Raw genomic sequence first — 20,511 nt, 5'->3', positions numbered from 1 at the left:
GAGTCTGATTCTTCCTCTGCGCTCCATCCCCCCCCTCATGCTCTCTCTCTCGCAAAAATAAAATATTTTTAAAAATTAAAAAAAGAATATTTGGACATGGGTTTGTTGACTTCTCTATGTTAATTTTCTACCAAGGCAACTTCAGATTGGTTTCTCATCATAGTTTAATGTGCAAAAGGGTGATAAAATAGAACTTTTTTTCTCCTGGATCTAGATGAAGCCACAAAATAACTGGTGCCAACTCTGTCTGTGGATATCACTGCAGGGTATGCAACAGAGCCAATGAACACCAAGTTTTCTCCTATAATTCAATAACTGAAAGGTCATTTATGTCATAGGACTGTGCGGTATAATTTCTTGCAACAACAGAAATGTTCTATAATATGCTGCCCAATACAATGGCCACTGGCTGCATGCAGCTGTTGAGCACTTGAAACGTGCCTATGAGACAGAGAAAATGAATTTTAAATTTTATTACTTTAAATCTAAATTTAAGTAACTACATGTGTCTACTGGTTAATGTATTGGACACTGAAGAGTAAAGATGTCAAAGATGATGAAAAGTGGGACTGTCTTTGAGATAAGAATTACTTAAAACTGTTAGGCAGTTGGTTAGGCATGAGCAAGGAGGGATTAAGCAGATGCTGGGCAGACCCTCGGAGCCACCCCCAAGAGTTAACAGCCACACCTTCAGAGCCACCACCAAAGGCTAACAAAACAGGAAAGGCCTAGCCACAGAGCTGGCTCAAAAGCCACAAGGGGACGTCCAAGAACTGAGCATGAGCACAAAAGGTGCAACTTTCCGTTAAGTAACTTTAAGTTCACAGCAAAAGCTCACTAGAAACTCATACATTTGTAAATAAATACAATTATGACAGACTGCATCATGGGTAGGCACATGCACAGAAGCCAGAATGTTCTATAACCACCAGCTGTCAATCAAAGCCAAATTTACCTATGCAGAAAACAGGCTTAAAAGGATGCAGCTAGAGTTTCTCGGGGCCATTGCCACTCTTGCTCCGGGACTAGCTCGCTTTCTCTCTTGAGTGTTCTACACTTATCTACTCAATAAACTCTATCTCCCCATTCTGGTCTCAGGTTTCCCAATTCTTTGGTGCATCTGGGACAAGAACCAAGGGACCCAGTAACAAAAATTGTTGTTTTGTGTGCTGTATTCCCACTTTCACGAAGGAAAAGATGGTTGCTTTCCCCTTGCCTCAAAAACAAGCAATGAGGCCACTGAAGTAGTATCTTATCTCCATACTTCAACCCTAACACCTCCATACGCTGCTTCTAATGAATAAAATGTGGCAAAAATGATGGTATGATGGTATATCATTTCCATAATTATGTTAAGTTATATGGCAAAGGTGAAGGATTTTGGCAGATATAATCAAGGTCCCTAAACAGTTTAAGTGGGTCAAAAGGGAGATTATCCTGAATGGGCAGATTCTGAGAGATGTGCCTTTTAAAAGATCTATAGGTCAGAGACAGAAGTAAAAATGTCTTCTGCCGCCCTTGAAGAAACAAGCCAACATTACTATCGCTTCAAGGAAATTAATTCTGCCAACAAACATGTAAATTTGGAGGATGACCCTGGGCCTTCGGTGAGACACCATCTCCAACTGACACCTCAATTGCCACCTTGTAAGACGCTGAGCAAAGGACCCAGCTAAGCCAGGCCCTCACATGTACCCATGAAAACTTTGAGATAATAATTGTGTATTGCTTTAAGCTGCCAAACTTGTGGCAATTTGTTATGCAGCAACAGAAAAGTGATAAGCCCTATTAGTGGCCATAGTTCCCAGTAGAAGCTGTTGATTCTAGTTCGTAGTTGTTCCAAACTTCTCAGATCCACCTGTATCATACCTCCACAGAGACACCAGCACTAGCCAAGCTAAACCCCACTCTAGAGGCAGTCTGAGTCCCAGATACATGGAAGCTTCCTCTACATCCCTGTAGCACCAGGGCCAGATTTCAAGTATTAATTATTGTAATACATGTCTGGATTTATTTTTTTATTTTTATTTTTTTACATGTCTGGATTTAGAGTTATAAGTTCTGTGAGTAATTCTGCCCACCTCCCACAGGTTTTGCTGCGTAGGATACTCAGCAACCTTTATGTTCAAAAAATTGCAGTTTGTTCATATTTCATCCTTAGACAAATGTTGGCTTAAACATGCATTGGATCAAGAGTCAGATGTTCCTACAATCCAATATTATTTTTTAATCAGTCAGATAATGTGGGCAATAATATTCTCAATAATGTTGCATGCTGACATAAATTTTAGGATTCAACATACAAGGTTAGATACGAATAAAGGCATTATTCATTATATTCTTATGTTTTTTTTCTTCAGGATGGATCATCTCACGCCCAAGAAGGAATGAATGATGATGACTTTGCTATATTCACTAGAGGCTTAACATTCTTCTCCAATATTAAATTTCTGATATTAAATAAAATATACACCATAGTTAAGAGCCATTCCATAAATAATAAAATAGACAAAGGAAAAAAATAATTTTGATAATGGATTATATTTACTGAGCATGTTAAAGTCTTAATTATAAGCATTTGTGTAAATTAACTCATTTGATCCTTACCAAACCCACATATACTAGTGAATATAGCCATGCCATTTCACATAAACTATAATAACATATAGGAATGTGTTTTTAATATAAATATGTTGAAATGGAAATGAATTATTTTTTAAAAAATTAAATGTCCCTACATTATATTTGGGCAAAATCATTAGGAAAAACTCCACAAGGATAAGTAACATGGAGGGAAGGAGAGAAAAATGGCATAGTACAGTATGGTCAAAAAGGAAGCCAGTTTAATCTGTCATGTTTAAAATATGTACATGTCAAAAGGTATGTAGAGATTTCAAAAACAATGAAGAGAAGACAACCAAGTACAGTGTGCCAAGTAGGATGCTAAACATGGCATTCCTTACAAACAAAAAAAGTGGAGTCAGTCATATTATTTGACCATAGATGTTTGGTAAAAATAATGGTACAGTCATATATATTAACATTATTAATGCACTTAATCACATGGAATGTCCTATATGACATATCTTGTCATTAAGAAGACAATTTATGAGACAATTTGAATAATATGATTACATTTGCTTTAAAAAATTATAAAAGGATTTGTTCCAACAATTTGACCATAGTTATAGCCCCTTTGGGGGATGAAAGCTAACTTTATTGGCTTCTTTGTAGAATTAAAAAATTTAGAGAAAATTATTACAATAAAATATCACATTTATGAAATAAAAATATTAATTTATATATACAAATAATCACTTTACCAATATTAAAATATATATCTTAAAGTAATGATATTTTATTTTTAAAAGATTTTATTTTTAAGTAACATCTTCACCCAACATGGGGGCTCAAACTCACAACCCCGAGATCAAGAGTTGCATGCTCCTCTGACTGAGCCAGTCAGGCACCCCTTAAAGTAATGATATTTTAAATAAAACAGTACAGGGGCGCCTGGGTGGCTCAGTCATTAAGCATCTGCCTTCAGCTCAGGTCATGATCTTAGGGTCCTGGGATTGAGCCCTACATCGGGCTCCCTGCTCGGCGGGAAGCCTGCTTCTCCCTCTCGCGCTCCCCCTGCTTGTGTTCCCTCTCTCACTGTCTCTCTCTCTGTCAAATAAATAAATAAAATCTTTAAAAATAAATAAATAAATAAATAAAATGGTACAGATGCAAAGATATGCAGGTATAAATTTATTATAAAAAGATCAAGTAAAGAGTTTCCAAATTGGATGTCGGGGTATAAAAAGACTCATTATATCCAAGCTTATAACATTAAAAATATAAAATGTCCAAAACTGTGCATAAATAGCTTCAGAAAATAGTTACTGAATAAGTTGTGCTGTAATAAGAGTTTTGGTGAGAACAAAATAAATTCAAAAATTTAATGTACAACATAATAATATAGTATTTTAGCTATGCATAAACCGAACTACTTACAGCTATATAAAAAATAAAGTGGATTTAAAGTATTTTAAAGTATGAAAAATGCAACAAAAAAGATTTTTCACTTTTCTCCACTCATGATTAGAAAGTTTTTAAAATTTAGAAAGGAATGAGCTATTGATAGAGAACTTCCAATATTCATTTTATTCTTATGGTAGTTAAGCTGTGAAACACATAAGGCATTCTCATATTAATTATATTTCTATATTTTCTTACCAATAAATTTTAGGATTTCTCCTATTACATTTCTAAGATTTCTCTTTCATGTCATGTTACCTGAAAGACATGCTTAAAGGTCTTACAAAGCTTACTTTCATACTATTTCTTACCATTATGAACTTTTTGATGGCGATTAAGATTTGAGCCTCTTGCAAAAGCCTTCCCACATTCCTTACACTCATAGGGTTTCTCACCAGTATGAATTCTTTGATGCAGAATAAGGTCTGAAGAACGAAGAAAGGCTTTTCCACATTTGTTACAAGTATATGGTTTATTACCAGTATGAATTCGCTGATGCCGGGTCAGGTATGTTGCACAAGTAAAAACTCTTCCACATTCATTACATTCCCAGGCTTTCTCACCAGTGTGAATTTTCTGATGTTGTATAAGTATTGAATCTCTACTCAATATCTTTCCACATTCCTTACATTCATACAATTTCTCATCAGCATGAATTAACTTGTGTCGAGAAAGTTCTGATGAACGACGAAAGGCCCTTCCACATTCCTTACACTCATAGGGTTTCTCACCAGTATGAATTCTGTGATGTTGAGTAAGGTCTGAAGACTGACGAAAGGCCTTCCCACATTCCTTACATAAATAGGGTTTCTCACCTGAGTGAATTCTCTGATGTGCTGTAAGGATTGAGCCAGTACTAAAGGCTCTTCCACATTCCTTACATTTGTAGGGTTTCTCACCAGTATGAATCCTCTGATGCCGAATAAAGGCCGAAACATTACTAAATGCTCTAACACAATACTTACATTTATAAGGTTTCTCACCGGTATGAATTCTTTGGTGTTGAGTAAGGTATGAGGAATGACGAAAGGCTTTTCCACATTCTTTACATTCATTGGGTTTCTCACCTGTGTGAATCCTCTGATGTACTCTAAATATTGAAATAGTGCTAAAAGCCTTCCCACACTCATTACACTCATAAGGTTTTTCACCAGTATGAATCCTCTGATGACGAATAAGGGCTGTACCATTACTAAATTCTCTAACACACTCCTTACATTTAAAGTGTTTCTCACTTGTATGAATGCTATGATGTAGAAAAAACTGTGAGGCATTAGTAAAGGCCTTCCCACTTTTCCTAAATTCATTAGATTTCTCCCTAGTAAAATTTATCTGATGTTGCATAAAGTCCGAGTCACTATTCAAAGACCTCCTACATTCCTCACATTCATAGGGTCTCATACCAATATGCACTGAATGATATGAACTAAGTTTTGAAGTTCTACTAAGGGTGTTCCCATATTCCTTATAGTCATAGAATTTCTCACCATTATGACCTTCTTGATGTGTAGTAAGTTTTGAGTCCTGTCCATAGGCATTTTTATGTTTTTGGCATTCATAAGATTTCTCTTTGGTATTAAATGTTCGATGTAGAGGGAGAGATGTTTGCTGAATGAAAGGGGATATGTCTTCAGAGGTACATGAGATTTGGCTAAAATGTCTTTCCTGAGATCCCTGTTTAAGTCCATGCTTTGTAAATCCTTCCATTATAACCCACTGGGATGAATCTATTTTATAGTTACCCTTTTTCAGAGATAATTTCTTGTTCTCACACCTAGATTTATATTCTGAAAGAAAACACAAAAACATTCACTTTTTTGGGAGGGAGAAGACACAAAACTTAGAAAAGGCAGAATTACATTGACATCAATGTTTATAATGTAAATAGGATTTACAGTTCTTATATGGTGGTGCAATTTGAGAGATAAAGTATAGAAATTGAAAAGAGACATAGAAAGACATGGGGGAAGGGGATCAGAAAAAGACGAAGTCAATGATTCTTAAATTTTGGAATAAATTCAAAGTATACTTCGGCAAAAACCCAAAAATCTGATAACCTAATCTGTTAGAAGGCTATAGGCAAGTAACCTCTTTCACACATTCAGTGTAGCAAATAAAAATGGTACAACTACCATACGGGGATATTTGCCAGTTTCTAGCAAAATTATATAAGTATTTATCCCTTGAGCAAGCAATCCTAATTCTAGGAACCCAAACTATACTTTCTGGAAAGAATCTGAAGAGATTTATGCAGAAGGTTATCCACTACAGAACTATTTGTGTAAGAGCAAATGACTATAACAAACCCAAATAGCCACCAACTTAATACTACTTGAACTCAGTATCGTAAATGCACACAATAGAGTTCTAAGTAACTTAATAAAGAAATGAGAAGTATCTATATATTCCTATTGAATGATCTTCATGACTTTTTAAAGTAGAAGAACAAGGTAGGAGTAAACTGTATGTATATGCTGCTACCATTTATAAAAGAAAGGGGATATATGAAGATATATACATAAGGGCTCACATTAAGCAAAACAAAGAAAGGATAAATCATGAAGTTTATGACAGATATACTATGTTGGAGGGAATTAAAATGATGGGGATGAGGTAAATTCAAATATGCCACAAAAATGTAGAGGAAATTGATATTAGGTGAGGAATATAGGAACTCTCTATACTATTTTTGCAACTTTTTTGGTAAATATAAAATTATTCCAAAACTAAAAAAAAATTTTAGGGTGCCTGGGTGGCTCAGTTGGTTAAGCGACTGCCTTCGGCTCAGGTCATGATCCTGGAGTCCCTGGATCGAGTCCCGCATCGGGCTCCCTGCTTGGCAGAGAGTCTGCTTCTCCCTCTGACCCTAACCCCTCTCATATGCTCTCTCTCATTCTCTCTCTCTCAAATAAATAAATAAAATCTTTAAAAAAAAATTTTTTTTTAAAAAGAAGAAAAAGTCATGCCCATAAAAATCATGAAAAAAGATGAAAACACATAGTAGTGCTATTTCTATTGAACACTTCCTGAACAGTGCAGCCACAGCAATAAGACTAAAAGGAGTATCAAAATTGCAAGCACAGAAAAGCAAGAAACAAAACTGAAAATACTTACAAATTTTGTGACTGTCTGCTTGGAAACTTTACTATTAACAATTCCAATAATTAATGAGATATGGCAAAAATCAACACATAACACCAAGAAAGATTAAGTCAATTTTATACATCTTTTTTGTTTTTGCCAACGTATCTATATGGAATGATTTCCACAACAACTTGTTAATAATTATTAAGAGAAAACCAGAACGGGGTGCCTGGGTAGCTCAGTTGAGCATCCGACTCGATTTCGGCTTAGGTCACAATCTTAGGGTTATGAAATGGAGCCCAGCATCAGGCTCCACATTGAGTGGAGCCTGCTTAAGATTTTCTCTCTCCCTCTGCCCCTCCCCCCACTTGCATGTGCACACGCGCATGCGCTCTCTCTCTCTCTCAATCAAAAAAGAAAAAAAAACAGGACAGTAAAAAAGAGTGCAGAGAGCGCGCTTGGGTGGCTCAGTTGTTAAGCGTCGGCCTTCGGCCCCGGTCATGATCCCGGGGTCCTGGGATCGAGCCCCGCACTGGGCTCCCTGCTCCGCGGGAAGTCTGCTTCTCCCTCTCCCACTCCCCCCTGCCTTTGTTCCCTCTCTCACTGTGTCTCTCTCTGTCAAATAAATAAATAAAATCTTTAAAAAAAAAAAAAAAAGAGTGCAGAGAGAATACTATCCTATGTACAAGAGGGAAGGAGAATTGGGAATATAAATGTGAACATGCTCTATTTCTGAAAAAATAAAGGCAGAAAGGATTAATCAGACTACCTCAACCAACCCCCTCCCCCTACCACCAAATACCTAGAGTGAGGATGGCAATGAATGAAGCAGATAGGGTTGCAAACATAACTTCTCTAAGTATATTTTTATATTGACTTTTAAAGCATATAAATGTTTTATATATTCCAATTCTAAACTAAAAATAATCTAAACTTAACAGTTAAGATAAATGGTGTATTAAGGGCACCTGGGTGGCTCAGTTGGTTAAGCAAGCTAGCTTCGGCTCAGGTCATGATCCCAGAGTCCTGGGATCTAACCCCACATTGGGCTCCCTGCTCAGCAGAGAGCCTGCTTCCCCTTCTCCCTCTGCCTGCCACTTTGCCTATTGTGCTCTCTCTCTATCTCTCTGTCAAATAAATAAAATAAAATCTTTAAAAAAATAGGTCATAATACTTAATATGACTTTAAAAAAAGATAGGTATATTAAGTTGAAAATGCACAAAAAAGAATTAATCTAGCAACTTTATGAACTGTACTCTGGAAATCCTTGGTGTAACCTATTCTAAGGGAAAAAGGAAAAGGAAACTGTAATAAATCTTGAACATGACTTCAGGTAGGTTTTTCAGTCAGTAGTTGTGCTGGTATTCTAATTTTGAAAGTATTCTGTGGCATTTGGAACAGAAGGCTTGAACAAATATACTCGTGTTGTGGGAAATAGGGTTTTCCACTGTTCAAGAAAAAGTTACAAAACTGAGATGTAGAAAAGTGAGACAGAATCTTGTCTTTTGGACTTCAATTACAGTTATTAGTATGATTCACTTATAAAATATATGTTCCCTGTCTCTTTGTACTTAATAGATATAAAAGCAATGAAAATCCAGTAGCAATGAGTGCACTGAACACTGATATTGGTCAATGAACACCATTCCCTATTAAGAGAAAATAGGCTTCTTTTTTTTTTTTTTTAAGATTTTATTTATTTATTTGACAGAGAGAGACACAGCGAGAGAGGGAACACAAGCAGGCGGAGTGGGAGAGGGAGAAGCAGGCCTCCCGCAGAGCAGGGAGCCCGATGCGGGGCTCGATCCCAGGACCCTGGGATCATGACCTGAGCCGAAGGCAGACGCTTAACGACTGAGCCACCCAGGCACCCCGAGAAAATAAGGCTTCTTAATGAGCTGGCTAATTCCAAGTTGGGGAAAGAAAAATACAAGATGAGACTGAAACATATTTTTGTGCCAGAAAACAAGAAGGTCATTAAAGACTCATGCATACATGAAAAAGGTTGAAGGTGAAGGTGTGGGCATTTGGAAGTTCATGATGAGTTTACTTTTCTTAATAGTTGTAGGCCTTTGAGGGGAGATTCCTCCAAACATCGCAAAGATGTGATCTCCTTACTGAGCAGCTGGTTTATATCCTACATTCCTCTTCCTTTGTATAATCATCAATCACTTACCTAGGTACAGGCCTCTTGTCAGCTCACTGTCAAAAACACTCCAAGGCTCCTTCCCTTGCTCCAATAAAGAGATCACATCTGGCTTGGGAATGCAAAGACCTACTCATAAGAGAAGAAAGGAGACTTTTTATGTTGTAGGTGTCCCAGGACACAAAGCCTATCCTATGATCAGCAAATAAATTGGCAGGGCCACAAAAAAGGAGAGAAGGTGGAGTTTTGGCCTTAGGCCCAATGAAGCTACACAGTCCCAACTCTACAAAGCTCAAGCATGTCTTTAGGAATAGGGAGAAGAAACGCATAGGATATATGAAAGGAGTTGAGAAAATCTTCTCAGGGGAAGCATATATTCCAAAGGGCTCTAGAGTTTTTAGAGAAAGGTATACTTACCGACTGAGACCAGGTTGCTATAATTCTCCAACATTACATATTTGTACAAATTCCTTTGAGTTGAGTCCAGGCATTCCCACTCTTCCTGAGAAAAGTCTATAGACACATCCCTGAATAGCACAAATCCCTGAAACAAAAATCCTGAGTTATACTCGTGTAATGAAAATAAATGACTTCAAGGTAGAAGGAGAGATGAGAAACATAAAAGAAGAAGTAAAGGAGAGTTTTACAGGAAAGGAGAGAAATGGATCACAAACAGGTTGGGCTCAATACCTGTGATGTGGGTGAAAACTAGAGTTAGTGTTAATCAATGAGCAGGCCTCACACAACCCAACCCCTGCAGATAAAAACTCCTGTGCACAATGAGGGAATTCCAAGATCCATTCTCATTTAAAAACATACTAAATCTAATTAAGAGGAATATCCAATTAAACAGCTAACTGTATATAGTATATTCTCAGTAAAGAGAAGTACACTTATGCTTCCCTTTCCCCCCTGAAAAATCAAGTTATAAATAATTGGTAAACTCTTGGAAGTGTATCAGAGGATAAAATTTTAGAATAATAAGAATATAAAGAAGATCTTGACATTTTCAACAATCAGAAAGCAGGTCATGTGAAAGGTACCAGAAAATAGAAACACATTGCCCTGCTCAACAGTGCCCTGAAATAAAGAAACAAAACAAAATTAAAAATGTAACAAATTTTGCAATACTGAGAATGAACCCTTGACTAGAGTCATTTATCCAGCCAAAATTCACACAAATGTATGGCTGTGTAATACATTTCTAGAGAAGCAAAGAATCAAATATGTATCTCCTATGTACCTTTTCTCTTTTGTTGTTTTTTATTCTTTTATTCTTTCTTTCTTTATTTTATTTAAATTCAATTAGCCAACATGTAGTACATTATTCTTTTATTTAAAACAGATTTTTCAGCTTATTGAGGTATAATTGACAAATGGATCCTATATGTTTAAGGTATACAACGTGATGATTTGACATATGTATACTTTGTGAAATGATTACCACAATTGGGTTAATTAACACATCCATCACCTCACATGGTTACCTTGTGTGTGTGTGTATGTGTGTGTGTGTGTGTGTGTGGTGAGAACCCTTAAGGTCTACTTTTTTTTTTTAAGATTTTATTTATTTACTTGAGAGAAAGAGAGAGAGAAAGCACAAGCAGAGGGGAGGGGCAGAGGGAGAGGGAGAAGCACACTCCCTGCTGAGCAGGGAGCCCAAGGCAAGGCTTGATCCCAGGACACTGGGATCATGACCTGAGCCAAAGGCAGATGCTTAACCAACTGAGCCACCCAGACGCCCCTAGGTCTACTCTTTCAGCAAATTTCAAGTACAAAACACAGCCTGTACTCTTTGACCAGCATATCCCTATCTCCTCCAACCCAGTCCTTAGTAACCTCCACTTTATTCTGTTTGGGTGAGTTGGACTTTTTTTTTTAATCTCACATATAAGTGAGATCATTACAGTATTTGCTTTCCTCTGGCTAATTTCACTTAGCATAATGTCTTCTAGACACCATCCATGTGTTTGCAAATGGCAGGATTTCCTTCCTTCTCATGGCTGAATAATATTTCACTGTCTGCCTATCTATCTATCTATCTATCTATCTATCTATCTATCTATCTATCTAGATGTCTATAAAGATGTCTCACATCTATTTTATCCATTCATCACTCATCACTGGTGAGTGGACACTTAGGTTGTTTCCATAACTTGGCTATTGTAAATGATGTTGCAGTGAAAATGAACATGGTAGTGCAGATATCTCTTCAGTATACTGATTTTGATTTCTTAGGATATATATCCAGAGGTAGGACTGCTGAATCATATAGTAGTTCAATTTTTAATTTCTTGAGAAATCTCCACACTGTATTCCATAGCGGCTGTACCACTTTATATTTCAACCAACAGTGTACAAATGTTCCTTTTTCTCCACTTCCTCACCAACACTTATCTGTTATCTTTTTGGTAAAAGCCATCCTAACAGGTGTGAGATGATATCTCATTGCAATCTTCAACTTCCCCTAGTGATTAGTGAGGTTAAGCATCTTTTATATGCCAGCTGGCCATTAGTATATCTTTCCTGGAAAAATGTCTATTCAGGTCCTTTTCCCATTTATAAATCAGCGTATTTGGGGGTTTTTTGCTGTTGAGTTATAGAAATCCTTATATATTTTGGATATTAATGGCTTATCAGATATATGATTTGCAAATATTTTTTCTCATTCCATACATTGCCCTTTCATTTTATCAACTGTTTCCATTACTATGCAGAAGCTTTTTAGTTTGATGTAGTCCTACCTGAATTTTAAAGTTGGAAAGAAATTTCCAATTGACCCCTATTGAGGCAGTACCTACCAATTCACCCTGCCCACCAGAAGGGTGTGAGAATATTCTTCCCCACACTATAGCTGGTATAGTTAATACCTAATTTCTATATCTTTGCCAATATGAGTAGTAAAAATGGAAGTTCTCATTTATATTTCAAATTATACTGATAATTATTTTTATAATATTATAAGGTTGATTACTTCTGCCTAGTTCTTACTGCAGTTCTTATAGTATGAATTATTTTTTTTAATATTCTGGCCAATTCTTAATGAGGTTAATGTTTTTCTCTTATTGAGATTAGTAGTAAGTTATAATTTGCTACAAATGTATCATAGTTCGTCACTTGTAGGACAGGTAAAAAGTGATACTTGTCAATCTTTTCCACAAGGGACTCCTGGACTTGCATTATTAAAAAAAATTACCTTCTGGGCGCCTAGGTGGCTCAGTTGGTTAAGAGACTGTCTTCGGCTCAGGTCATGATCCTGGAATCCCAGGACTGAGTCCCACATTGGGCTCCCTGCTCAGCGGGGAGTCTGCTTCTCCCTCTGACCCTCCCCCCTCTCATGTGCTCTCTCTCTCTCTCATTCTCGCTCTCTCAAATAAATAAATAAATAAATAAATAAAATCTTAAAAAAATATATTACCTTCTATTCAAGCTCACATGGAACATTCACCAAGATAGACCACATTCTGGGCCATAAAATATACCCTAACACTTAAAAGAATAGAAATCATACAATGTCTACTCTCAAATAACAAAGGTATTAAACTAGAAATTGATTAACAGAAAGGTAGTTAGAAAGTCCCAAAATATATGAAGATTAAACAACACACTTCTGATAGGTCAAAGAAGAACTTTCAAGAGAAATTTAAAAATATTTTAACTAGATGAAAATGAAAACACAGACTATAAAAATTTATGGGATGCAGCAAAATCAGTGCTCAGACAGAAATTTATAGCAATTAATGTATATATTAGAAAAGAAGAAAGATCTGAAACCAAAAATCTAAGTTTCACCTTAAGAAACTAGAAAAAGAACAAATTAAATCCAAAGGAAGCAGAAAAAGAAAAATAATAAGAGAGCAGAACTCAATGAAATTGAAAACAGGGAATCAATATAGAAAATCAACAAAACCAAAAGATATTTTTAAAATATCAATAATATAAATAAGCCCTCTAGCTAGGCTAACTAAGAAAAAATACAGAAGACATAAATTACTAATATCAGAAATGAAAGAGGGGACAGCACTACATATTGCATAAATATTAAAAGATAATAAAATAATACTATGAACAACTATGCCCACAGATCTGATAACTAGACGAAATGGAATAATTCTTTGAAAGATACAATATACCAAAACTCATACAAGATGAAGTAGACAATCTGAATAGGTATAAATGTATAAATCAAATTGAGTCAATAATTCATAACCTTCAAAAACAGAAAGCACCAGGCCCAAATGGATTCACTGGTGAATTCTATCAAACAATTGAAGAAGAAATTGTTCCCATTCTCTATAATGTCTTTCAGAAGATAAATGCAGAAGGATTACTTCCTAAATCATTCTGAGGTCATTATTACCCTAACACCAAAACCAGACAAGACATTACAAAAAAAAGAAAACTGCAGACCAGTATCTCTCATGAACATAGTTGTAAAAATCCTCACAAAATAATAGCAATTGAATCCAAGAATATATAAAAAGAATTATTCACCATAACAAAATGGGATTTATCCCAGGTACAAAAGGCTGGTTCAAACTTTGAAAATAAATTAATGTGATCCATCACATGAACAGACAAAAAAATAAAAAAAATCACATGATCATATCAATAGATGTAGAGAAAGCTTTCAACAAAATCTAACATTCATGATAAAACTCTCAATAGAATCACAGACAGAGGAAGATGGTGGCACTGTAGGAGGATCCTAGGCTCACCTGGTCCCATGAACACAGTAGATAACTATCAGATCATCCTAAATATCCAGAAATCAACCTGGAGACTGACAGAACAAACTCCACAACTAAAGGGAGAAACGAGGCCATATTGAACAAGGTAGAAGTGTGGAGACATGCTTCATGGGAGAAACAGATCACTGGTGCTGCAGAGGGGAGGGAGCCATGATTATAAAGAAGGGTGAGAGAGAGGAGCACACAAGGGAACACATAAGGAGAAAGTTTCCCCAAAGCCATTGGCTTGGAAAACAAGAGGGGCTGAATTTCAGGAGTTCTTGCAATCAGTGGGGCTTAAAGCCTGGAGTTTTAAAAGTCAGCAGGCTTGGTTGGGATAGAGCCTGGAGGGCACCATACTGCTCCTGGAGAGAAGGCAGGCAAACAAGGCAGGGACAGACAGCATGGAAACAGTGACTTGAAGAACACCTGGGGCACAGAATGGGGAGATTATTCATTCTTCTCAGAGTGCATCAATAAGACACAGCATTCACAGAGACACCTCTCTGTAAACAAATGGCCGGTACCATTTCCCTCCCCTGCCCCTCAGCATAAACACAGAGCCAACCGTGGGAAGCACCACAGCTCTACTACTGGCTGCCTAACTTGAAAACACCAAGTCCTACCCCCTGTGCTCGGGAGAGATTGCCCTTCTCAGTCATGTCTGCCTCAGTCCTAGTACAGCAGGTCCCTCCCGCAGAAGACCAGCACAGACCCCTGACCACACCATGTCTCCCAACCAGAGAGTTCTGTAAGACATCAGCTCTGGTGGAAGTAGTGCCAGGTCTGATTTCACAAGCACACCAGGGGACACCTAATTAAAACTCATTACATTGAGGCCAGGGGCCAAACACTGCTCACAGCAGGCAAGGAGAGCCTCTGCAGATGACTGGCCTGAAGGATAAAGCAGCCAAAACACAACAGCAGCGCATACTCAGCACACCCCAGAGACCTCCCTGAAGCACCAGGCCCTAGGCACTACATGACCTCTTTCAGAAAGTCATTACTTTCAGGAGAAGGAGATATAACTGGCTTTCTAACAATGGACAAGAAGGCAGAGACCTAGACAAAGCACAAAGATAGAGGAATTTATCCCAAATGAAAGAACAAGATAAGGCCAGGGAAAGGGATGTAAATGAAACAGATATAAATAATATGCCTGATGGAGAATTTAAAGCAACAATCATAAGGATACTACTAGGCATGAGAAATGAATAGAAGACATCAATGAGACCCTTACCACAGAGATAAAGAGTTAAAAGGGAATTGATCACAGATGAAGAGTGCAATAAATGAGATTAGAAACATGCTTGATGTAATGAACAGTGGGCTGAGAGAAGCAGAGGAATGAATTAGTGATATAGAAGACAAAGTAATGGAAAGTAATGAAGCTGAACAAAAGAGAGAAGGAAGAATTATGCAACACAAGAATAGACTTGGGGAACTCAGTGAGTCCATCAAATGTAATCACATTTGTATTATAGCAGTCCCAGAAGAAGAAGAGAGAGAAAAGGGGGCAGAAAAGTTATTTGAAGAAAAAAAGCTGAAAACTCCCCTAATCTGGCGAAGGAAACAGACATCTAGAATCAAGAGGCACAGAGAACTAACATCAAAATCAACAAAAGCAAGCCAACACAAAGACATATTATAATTAAATTTGCAAAATATAGTGATAAAGAAAAAATCCTAAAAGCTGCAAGACAAAAGAAGTCCTTAATTTATAAGGGAAGACCTATAAGACTAGCTGAAGATCTCTCAACAGAAACTTAGCAAGCTGAAGCAAATGGCATGATATATTCAACATGCTGAATGGGAAAAATCTGCAGCCAAGAATACTGTATCCAGTAAGGCTACCACTCGGAATAGGAGGAGTTCTCCAGACAAACAAAGACTAAAAGAGTTCATGACCACTAAATCAGTCCGGCAAGGGACTCTTTGAGTGGAAAGGAAAGACCAAAAGTGACAAAACCAAGAAAGGAACAGAGAAAATCTCCAGAAACAATGACAAAACCAGTAATAAAATGGCGCTAAATACATATCTATCAATAATTACTATGAATGTAAATGGACTAAAATGCTCCAATCAAAAGACATAGGGTGTCAAGATGGATAAAAAAAATAAGACCTATCTATATGCTGCCTACAAGGGACTCATTTTATTTATTTTTAAAGATTTTATTTATTTAATTGAGAGAGAAACAGAGAGAGCACAAGCAGAGGGAGGACTGTAGGCAGAGGGAGAGAAACAAGCAGACTTCCCAATGAGCAGGGAGCCTAACATGGGCTTGATCCCAGGACCCCAAGACCATGACCTGAGCCAAAGTCAGATACTTAACCAACTGAGCCACCCAGGTGCTCCCAAGGGGCTCACTTTAGACCTAAAGACATGTGCAGATTGAAAACGAGGGATGGAGAACCATTTATCATGCAAATGGCTGTCCAAAGAAAGCCAGTATAACAATATTTATATCAGATAAACAAGACACTATTTATTTTTTTAAAGATTTTATTTATTTATTGGAGAGAAAGAGCATGAGCAGGGAGAGGGGCAGAAGGAGAGGGAGGAGCAGACTCCCCACTGAGCAGGGAGCCCAATGCAGGGCTTGATCCCAGGACTCAGGGATCATGACCTGAGCCGAAGGTGGATGCTTAACTGACTGAGCCACCCAGGAGCCCCACAAAAAGACTTTAAAACAAAGACTGTGGGGCACCTAGGTGGCTCAGTTGGTTAAGCGGGGTCCTTTGGCTCAGGTCATGATCCTGGAGTCCCCGGATCAAGTCCCTCATCAGGCTCCCTGCTCAGCAGGGAGTCTGCTTCTCCCTCTGACCACCCCCCCATCTCATGCTCTCTCTCTCATTCTCTCTCTCTCAAATAAATAAATAAAATCTTTTTAAAAAATTAAAACAAAGACTAACAAGAGAGGAAGAAGGGCACTATATCATAATAAAGGGTACAATTCAACAAGAAGAACAAACAATTACAAATATTTATGCACCAACATGGGAGCCCCCAAATACATAAAATAATTTATAACAAACATAAAGGAACTCATTGATAACAATACAATAATAGTAGGGGACTTTAACACCACACTTACAGCAATGGACAGATCATCTAAGCAGAAAATCAACAAGGAAACAATGGCTTTGAATGACACACTGGACCAGATGGACTTAACAGATATATTCAGAACATTTCATCCTAAAGCAGCAGAATACATATTTTTTCCACCTGCACATGGGACTTCTCCAGAATAGATCAAATACTAGGTCACAAATCAGGCCTCAACAAGTACAAAAAGATTGAGATCATACCATGCATACTTTCTGACCACAATGCTATGAAGCTTGAAGTCAACCACAAGAAAAAAAATTGGAAGGACCGCAAATACATGGAGGTTAAACAACATGCTACTAAATAATGAACAGGTCAACCAGGAAACCAAAGAAGAAATAAAAAAATACATGGAAACAAATTAAAATGAAAACCACAGTCCAAAACCTTTGGGATGCAGGAAAAAATGGTCCTAAGAGGGAAGTATATACCAATACAGGCCTACCTTAAGAAGCAAGAAAAATATCAAATAAACAACCTAACCTTACACCTAAAGGAGGTAGAAAAAGAACAAACAAGACCCAAAGCCAACAGAAGGAAGGAAATAATAAAGATTAGAGAAGAAATAAATGAAATAGAAACCAAAAAACCCCACAGTAGAACAGATCAATAAAACCAGGAGCTGATTCTTTGAAAAAATCAACAAAATTGATAAACCTTTAGCCAGAGTCATCAAAGGGAGGGAGGGAGGGCAAGGGGAAGAGAGAGAGACAGAGGGAGAGATAGAGAGAGAGAGAAAGAGAACTTAAACAATCAGAAATGAAAGAGGAGAAATAACAATCAATACCACAGAAATATGAAGGATTGTAAGAGAATATTATGAAAAATTACATACCAACAAATTGGGCAACCTAGTAGAAATGGATAAATTCTTAGAAACATATAACCTCCAAGAAAGAAAGAAGAAAGAAAGAAAGAAAGAAAGAAAGAAAGAAAGAAAGAAAGAAAGAAAGAAAGAAAGAAAGGGGGGAGGGAGGGAGGGAGGGAGGGAGGAAGGAAGGAAGGAAGGAAGGAAGAGAAAGGGAGCGGAACCTCTCAAAACTGAATCAGGAATAAATAGAAAATCTGAATAGACTGATTACCAGCAAAGAAATTGAATCAGTAATCAAAACTCTCCCAACAAAGAGAAGTCTAGGACCAGATGGCTTCACGGGTGAATTATACCAAACATTTAAAGAAGAGTTAAAACCTACTCTTCTCAAACTACTCCAAATAATGGAAGAGGAAGGAAAGCTTACGAATTCATTCTATGAGGCCAGCATTACCCTGATACCAACATCAGATAAAGAAACCACTAAAAAAGAGAACTACAGGCCAATATCCCTGATGAACATAGATGCAAAAATTCTCAACCAATACTAGCAAAGTTGATCCAACAATACATTAAAAAAATCATTTACTACGATCAAGAGGGATTTATTCCCAGGATGCAAGGGTGGTTCAATATTCACAAACCAATCAACGTGATACATCACATCAATAAGAGAAAGGATAGATACTATATGATCATTTCATTAGATGTAGAAAAAGCATTTAACAAAGTACAATGTCCATTTATGATAAAAAAAAAAACTCACAAACTAGGGTTAGAGGGAACATACCTCAACATAATAAAGGCCATATATGAAAAACTCACAGCTAACATCATCCTCAGTGGGGAAAAACTGAGTTTTTCCTTTAAGATTAGGATGTCCACTCTTGCTACTTTTATTCAAGATAGTACTGGAAATCCCAGCCACAGCAATCAGACAACAAAAAGAAATAAAAGCATCCAATTGTTTTTTTTTTTATTCTTATGTTAATCCCCATACATTACAACATTAGTTTTAGATGTAGTGTTCCATGATTCGTTGTTTGTGCATAACACCCAGTGCTCCATGCAGAATGTGCCCTCCTCAATACCCACCACCAGGCTAACCCATCCTCCCACCCCCCTCCCCTCTAGAACCCTCAGTTTGTTTTTCAGAGTCCATCGTTTCTCATGTCGTCTACCCCTCCGATTTCCCCCGCTTCATTCTTCCCCTCCTGCTACCTTCTTCTTCTTCTTCTTTTTTCTTAACATATATTGCATTATTTGTTTCAGAGGTACAGATCTGAGATTCAACAGTCTTGCACAATTCACAGCACTTACCAGAGCACATACCCTCCCCAGTGTCTATCACCCAGTCACCCCATCCCTCCCACCCCACCCCCCACTCCAGCAACCCTCAGTTTGTTTCCTGCAATTAAGAATTCCTCATATCAGTGAGATCATATGATACATGTCTTTCTCTGTTTGACTTATTTCGAAAAGCATCCAATTGTTAAGGAAGAAATAAAACTTTTATTCTTTGCAGATGACATGATACTATATATAGAAAACCCTAAAGACTCCACCATAAAACTGGTAGAACTGATAAATGAATTCAGTAAAGTCCCAGGATTGAAAGTTAATATCGACAAATCTGTTGCACTTCAATGGAAGTGGAAAAAATAACAACAGTGTAGCAATACTTATATTAAACAAAATAGACTTATAAAAAAAAAAAAGACTGTAACAAGAGACAAAGGAAGGGCATTATGTTATGATCAAGGAATCAATCCAACAAGAGGATATAATATTCTAAATATGCACCCAACATTGGAGCACCTAAATATATAAAGCAAGTATTAATGGACATAAAGGGAGAAATTGATAGTAATACAATAATAGTAAAGAACTATAACACCCCACTTACATCAATGGACAGATCATCCAGACAGAAAATCAATAAGGAAACAATGTCTTTAACAGTACATTGGAACAGATGGACATAATAGATATATATAGAACATTCCATCCCAAAACAACAGAATACACATTCTTTTAAAGTGCACATGGAACATTCTCCAGAATAGATCACAAGTGCTGGTGAGACCGCGCTGAAAAGTAAACCCTTATACATTGTTGGTGGAAGTGTAAATTGATCCAACTACTATGGAAAACAATAAGGAGGTTCCTCAAAAAATTAAATATAGATTTACTATATGATCCAGCAATTCCACTTCTGGGTATACAGCCAAAGGAAATGAAAACAGGATTTTGACTGTATATACACAATCCCATGATTACTGCAGCATTATTTGCAATAGCCAAGATATGGAACCAACCCAAATACCCCTCAATAAATAAACAGATAGAAAAGATGTGGTACATATACACAATGGAATATTATTCAGTCACGAGAAAGGATATCCTTCTATTTTTTTTTAAGATTTTATTTATTTATTTGACACATAGAGAGAGAGACAGCGACAGAGGGAACACAAGCAGGGGGAGTAGGAGAGGAAGAAGCAGGCCTCCCACTGAGCAGGGAGCCTGACACGGGGCTCGATCCCAGGACCCCAGGATCATGACCCGAGCTGAAGGCAGACGCTTAACCGACTGAGCCAC

At 37.3% G+C, this 20,511-nt stretch overlaps 1 protein-coding gene across 1 annotated transcript in view; it reads right to left on the bottom strand.

Annotated features, from left to right (window-relative positions):
- Window positions 1-3,708: 3,708 nt before the first annotated feature.
- The window catches only part of LOC135362851 (zinc finger protein 383-like), a 64,208-nt gene continuing 47,405 nt past the window's right edge, over window positions 3,709-20,511 (bottom strand). Inside the window, exons 3-5 of the mRNA XM_064581361.1 lie at window positions 9,672-9,798; window positions 9,285-9,383; window positions 3,709-5,810 (exon numbers count right to left, since the gene is read on the bottom strand). Of these exons, the coding sequence (XP_064437431.1) occupies window positions 4,324-5,810; window positions 9,285-9,383; window positions 9,672-9,798 (1,713 nt within the window). The 3' untranslated portion in view covers window positions 3,709-4,323. The remainder of the gene's footprint in view (window positions 5,811-9,284; window positions 9,384-9,671; window positions 9,799-20,511) is intronic.

Source organism: Mirounga angustirostris, unplaced genomic scaffold (assembly GCF_029215605.1).
Source record: "Mirounga angustirostris isolate CCGP_5_RB_7025 unplaced genomic scaffold, mMirAng1.0.hap1 SCAF_16, whole genome shotgun sequence".
NCBI classification, from domain to species: domain Eukaryota; kingdom Metazoa; phylum Chordata; class Mammalia; order Carnivora; family Phocidae; genus Mirounga; species Mirounga angustirostris.
Note: the sequence above shows the minus strand (reverse complement) of the source record. Positions and strands in the feature narration are given on the sequence as shown.